At 53.3% G+C, this 6,000-nt stretch overlaps 1 protein-coding gene across 1 annotated transcript in view; it reads left to right on the plus strand.

Annotated features, from left to right (window-relative positions):
• Nucleotides 1–5,589, plus strand: part of Bcr (BCR activator of RhoGEF and GTPase) — a 140,234-nt gene extending 134,645 nt beyond the window's left edge. Inside the window, exons 20-23 of the mRNA XM_087898233.1 lie at nt 822–956; nt 1,889–1,994; nt 2,322–2,484; nt 2,896–5,589. Of these exons, the coding sequence (XP_087754359.1) occupies nt 822–956; nt 1,889–1,994; nt 2,322–2,484; nt 2,896–2,985 (494 nt within the window). The 3' untranslated portion in view covers nt 2,986–5,589. The remainder of the gene's footprint in view (nt 1–821; nt 957–1,888; nt 1,995–2,321; nt 2,485–2,895) is intronic.
• Nucleotides 5,590–6,000: the final 411 nt, after the last annotated feature.

Raw genomic sequence — 6,000 nt, forward strand, 5'->3', positions numbered from 1 at the left:
GTAGCTTTGGAGCCTGTCCTGGAACTCGCTCTGTAGACCAGGCTGGCCTCAAACTCACGGAGGTCCACATGCCTCTGCCTCCCGAGTACTGGGATTAAACACAAGTGCCACCACCACCCAGCGTACAGGCCAATCTTATGGAAGAATTTTCTCGGTTGAGGTTCCCTCTTCCAGGTATATATAGGTTTGTTTCACCTTGATGAAAACCAACCAGCACAGGGTCCTTACCCAGTGTCCCCATAGAACAAGAAGATAGAAGCAGGACTTGACAGGACTTTGTACTTACAGAATCTTTGTATCGTTTTCCTGACCTGGGCCATCAAGGGCCCAACACCCTTTGGTGAGCCTTGCTGTACCTTCTCTGGACAACCAGAGCAGGCCTGCTCTCCAGTGCACAGGTTCAGTGGCCACCTAAGTCCAAAGAAAACACCTACTAGGACCACAGAAATGACTTTAATAACCCCAGGGCCTTCCTGTCAGAAGAAGCTGCCACCCAGGCAGCTGTTCTGTACAAAACGGAGTTGCCCGATTGCTACCTAGGCCCTGTGAGCTCTACCTTCTTCTGCCCTGGCCTGCCTGTCTCTCCAGCTCGGTGGCTCTGCAGCTGGACTGCCCTTCGCAGCACAGAGCAGAAGCATGGGCAGAGGTGTGAGAGATTCTTGTTTCCCAGCAACTCTGCCCAGACTCCATCACACGGACACTTAGGAGAAAGAAGACAGACAACATAAAGGGGCTGGGCAACATGGTGGCGGTCGCATTAGCCCCAGCAGGGTTGCAGAAGCCCAGCCCACATAAGGGCTCCGTTTCTATGTTCTTTCTAGATAATAAGGATGTGTCGGTGATGATGAGCGAGATGGACGTGAATGCCATCGCTGGCACGCTGAAGCTTTACTTCCGCGAGCTGCCCGAGCCCCTCTTCACTGATGAGTTCTACCCCAACTTCGCAGAGGGCATCGGTGAGCATTGCTGGCCTTGATCTTGCAGGAGGCATCTCCCTCCCTCTTCTCTCTACTGCCACTGTTAGGGAATCAGGACTGTTCCCCTCTACTCTTCCATATTGCAACCCGACCTAAGAGACCTGGCTATGTAGGAGACAAAAGCCAAGCCATCTGTGGGTTGTCCGAAGCTACCTCTCCTCTCAGTATGGCCAGAGGGTATCAGTATCTCCACTGGCATGTCCAATTTTAGGACCCTGATAGCTACAGCATTCTTTTTAGTAGAACAGCATTGAATGGATGACTTGCCAGGCCAAAAGGAACCCCTAACACTTGAACCCTAGGTCCTCGCCCAGTCAAGCAGAGGTTCAAACTTAACCTAGACCTTAAGTGAACCTGAAGGATGGTATTCAAAGTGGCCACTGGCACAGGAGACCAGCATAGCTCCTGCCTCGCCTTTAGGGTGCCCCAGCCTGAGGGCCAGTTCACCAGAAGACCTGGACCGTCAGGCCTGAAAGTACTCCTTGGGTGCACATGAAAATAAGGGAAACTCCAGGGACTGGGGCAGGGGCCTGTCAACCCCCCAGTTCTCTGTATCCTGACTCTGTGCTTCCTTCAGAGCTTGGGCTGTGTGGGTCTCACAGCAGCAGAAAGTGGCCCTGAGCACAGCTCTGCCCACAGGCAGCAGCCGTCAGGATGCCGGTTGAACAGGTGCCTAGGGTGCTGTTGGCCCTTGAGATGAGAGGTTTTCCGGGTATCTCCCGTGCCGTATAAACAGCCGCCACAGGGTCCTTCTCAGTGGGGGTTAATCTAAGCTGTGTGAACCCAGACAGTGGTGGGTCTGAACTCGGTGGCGTCTTCCCTCCTAGGCTCTGGATGCATCATCTGACATCCTTAGGAGAGCTCTCTGGCTTGTGCTGTGACCCTGGAAACTAAGCTTCCTCTCTCTGTAGCTCTTTCAGACCCTGTTGCAAAAGAGAGCTGCATGCTCAACTTGCTGCTGTCCCTCCCAGAGGCCAACCTAGTGACCTTCCTTTTCCTCCTGGACCACTTGAAAAGGTAATGCCTGTTGTCCCCTGCAGCCCAAGACCCCAGGAAACGGGACACCCAGGGCCTTTTCTCCTTCCCAGGTCTGCACTAGTTTCTTACTCTAGGGGCCAGAGCCTTTGCCACCCCTGTCCCTCTGCACCATGACATGAAGTCAACAGCCAGAATTGCACTAGAACTTGTCCTTTACCCCCAGATCGTGGCCCTAGAGCTGTCCCAGCTGCCCACTGGTCTTGAGTTCTCTTGATCCTGGGCTTCTCAGACCCTGGGGTGGAATCCCTACCTCTGCCCTGAGTGTGGTGATGTTGAAACAGGATCCTCTGCTTTGGCCTTACACAGGGTGGCTGAAAAGGAGCCAGTGAACAAGATGTCCCTGCATAACCTCGCCACAGTCTTTGGCCCCACGCTGCTTCGACCTTCCGAGAAGGAAAGCAAGCTTCCTGCGAACCCCAACCAACCCATCACCATGACTGACAGCTGGTCCCTGGAGGTCATGTCCCAGGTAGAGGAAAGACTGTAGTCGATGTTACCCTGGCTTGACACAGGTGGTCTCAGCCTACCCTAGCCTGGGTCTTGTTAGTCAATTCCATCTCTACTGCAGAGGCCTACCCCCTACCGCTGAGAGGGCCAGGGATGAAGGACCCTGGCTACTTTGATTCCCTCTGTACCTGACTAGATTTGTAGGGCCCAAGGCCAAGCCCACCTGCTGGTCTTTCAGGTGTACGCAGCCTAGGTCTTAAGACTTCATCATGTGTAGTCGGACATCTTCCTTATCTGGGGTGTCTTGACGTGTGGGGCTGTTGTCACTGACAGGATCTCTTAGCGCCTGAGCTGGGTGAGCCAAGGTGAGCTCCCCACCCCCAACCCAGTGCACCCTCTTACCTGTTTGCCATCCCCTTCTCTGCCTGGACAGGTCCAAGTGTTGCTGTACTTCCTGCAACTGGAGGCCATCCCCGCCCCCGACAGCAAGAGACAGAGCATCCTGTTCTCCACCGAAGTCTAAAGGCCTGGCTCCAGTCGTCTCATTAAGAGGCCCGCAGAATGACCTGGAAACCTGTGACGGGAGAACCCGTCCCCGGAATGGGAACGGGACACTTCTTGTGGTGTAATTTAACCATTCCCAAGCTCTGGGCCATCTGTCAAGAGACAAGTACCCAAAGCAGAAGGCCCAAGGGGCCTACACAAACCATGCAGGTGTGTCTGCAAGTCCCAGGCTGGCCCCAGACTGTACTCTTCCCTTGTTGCCACCAGAGGGCACCCCAGGCCCGGCCCATCGGCCAGCCTGCGTACAAGGGAAAGGTGGCGAAGAGAGTGGTTTTTACGAATCTAATTTATCAGAGTTTTAAGAAAAAAAAAATCTCTACTGGATCATTTGTTCCGATGCACCCTCTCTGGGGAACAGGGACACCACCAGATCCCTCACTCTTGTGTCTTGAATAAACACTGCTGCTGCTTCATATTGTGGGGGCCACAGCCATGTCCCTGTGTGGGTGGGGATATCTCCATTTCCCTGACTTAGGAGTTCCACTGTCTGTGCACCAGGGCTTGAGACGCTGAGTCAGCGCTGTAGCATCTTGGCTCCTTTGCTGCTTGCTTTGTCTTCCTCCAAGGCTGTCTGTGCAGAAGTAGGTCAAGCTCCTGTTTGCTGAGACTCTTGTTTTTGCTAGCTGTACACTTCTCAGGAGTATGCTCCATCGCAGCCCAGAAGTGTCCCGGGGACCAGACACAGGGGGGGAAAGGAGGTCCTGGCCGTGCACCTTACGGTCCCTTCTGCAGGGAGAGTGGCCGTGTCCACGGATCCCCATCGCCTACCTGGCACCTGTCTCCCTTTTGGCTGACAAAGGCTGTGACTTCTCTGGCCTGGCCCTGACTACTCTCTCTGTCCCTTGTTGACCCACATAAACATCACGTGATCACATCCTTTTCTTGCTCTCAACTGAGCAGACTCAGTTAACTTTTGTAGAGGTTTCTGCTCCGAAGCAGCAACTTGCTCTAGTGGCTTGTTTTAAAACTTTGATCCGAAATAGCTTTTGATACTTGAATATTTTTAAGTTTTATACATAGTTTCTAATTTTTTTCCTAATGGATTCAGACACCTAATAAGATACTAGAATGTTACACCGTGGATGGGCAGTGTCCCAAGCAGCATTTTGTCTTCCTTCCAGAGCCAGCTTTCTTTTTGCTTGGGGTCATTTCTGATGTCTCTGGGACATCGGGAACATGGGAAGAAGGTAAGGAAAGTCAGACCTGGGGCGGGAGCAGACGCCCCAAAGCAGATTGGAAGCCAACCCACCTTCTGCCCTCCCACCCCACATTCCCTGTATCCGGGCGGGAGTTGGGATCGCCTCTTCCTGACCACCCTAGATAGTAAAAAGAGAAAGGGGAAGCCACCAGTTATTTTCAAGAAAGAAATCCACAAATCCTTGCATCGTTTTCAAAAAGGTCTTAGACTCCTACACTTGGGAGGCTGGGGCAGAATTGCCGTGAGTTCAAGACCAGCCTTGGCAGCATAGAGCTTATCAGGCCAGCCAAGGTTCCAGTGCAGGGCTGTGGGACAGGGCGTGGAGTAGACGAGGAGAGAACAAAGACTGTAGACTTGAATCCCAAGCTGCTCCTGCAGAAGGGCATGACATGGGGGTATAGATTGCTTGTCACGGAGGACTCTTGCACCTAGTCACATACCCCATGGTCCCTCCCACGTCTAGAAGGTGGGTATGTCCACGAGCGGCATCTGCCAACCCCACAGCACATGGGGATTCCCAAGACGCAGGGCCATGTATTCCCTTACCGTCTGCTCTTGAACCTGCCCAAGGTATTGGGCAGGAAACAAAAGGCCCTGCAGGGTCTCCGTCTGCATACAGTGTTTGTTTAGTTGGCCTTTTTTTTCTCAGCAGAGCCACCCTTTGGTCTGCCTTTGAGCATTTTTGAACCCAGTGGGCTCCTCTAGTCTGGCTGTCATCACAGTCCGTCTCGGTGGCGCTGACCACTGAGGTGGGACCCCTGCTGAGAAAAGCCAGACCCAGCTGTTGCTTCTGCTCCCTCTGTTGTCTCTTGATTTGTCTGTCACCTTGAACTGGAAAGCAATATATCAACGTGCCAATTTGCATTCCCTCGCCCCTCTCCTTCCTCCGTTGCTCCTTATTTATAGAGGTGTTGTTTGATGATGGAATGATCACTCTTGCGTTGTTCTAAAAAGTGTTCCTCCGCCATCTGGCCATGATGGCACTGGCTGGGGCAGCCTCTGTTACCGTCTCACACCCTGCAGGCTTGTAGGCTGGCAAAGCCACGGTGGGGCATGGAAAAGGCATGGTGTTCTCCAGGAGTGGGATAACCTGGCTTTCCCTCTGCAGAGAGAATGATGGCCCAGAGTCCATCATGACTGTCCACTAAGCATGGCTGCCAGACTCTAAAGGAAGAAGTGCTACTTTCTTACCTTGGAACCTGGGTCCTGGGTACAGTGGGCGTGGCTTCATGGTGGTAACCTGGCCTCCGCAGCGGGTGGATGGTTTCTTAGCTGCAATCTTGCTTTTGAGCTCAGCTGTCTGTACTACCCCTGTGCCGAAAGGACCCACGGACACTCTCATTAAAGTCTCCTGAGACTCCTTCAGTTTGTGGTGGTTTCTAGACGGTCAGTTTCCTCTGAGTTTGAACCCCGTGCGTTCCTGGGACTTGACAAAACTAGACACGGGTATAGAGAAGAGTCAGTGGTACAGTTGCCCTTGCTGTCCAATCAGGCCATGGGGGGTGGGAGAAGGGGCCTGCGTGGACCACGGTGGGAAGTCCTGGTTTAGTGGAATCAGGTGTCCACAGACGGTTTCCAGGCAAGCGGTTTTAAGACACAGAGTAGCAGCTGAGTCCTCAAGGGTGGGGCAGTCTAGTTTGGGCAAAGGAACATAGCCTTGGCTAAGGAGGAGAAAGAGGAACCACATAGGATGTTAGTCCTGACCCTGCAGGTGGGAGAGTGGCAGTAGAGTAGCTGGCCAGTCCTGCTTGCTCTACCAGGCCCTGGTTCTCACCT

The sequence above is a fragment of the Myodes glareolus genome, chromosome 18, assembly GCF_982192425.1.
Source record: "Myodes glareolus chromosome 18, mMyoGla1.1, whole genome shotgun sequence".
NCBI lineage: Eukaryota > Metazoa > Chordata > Mammalia > Rodentia > Cricetidae > Myodes > Myodes glareolus.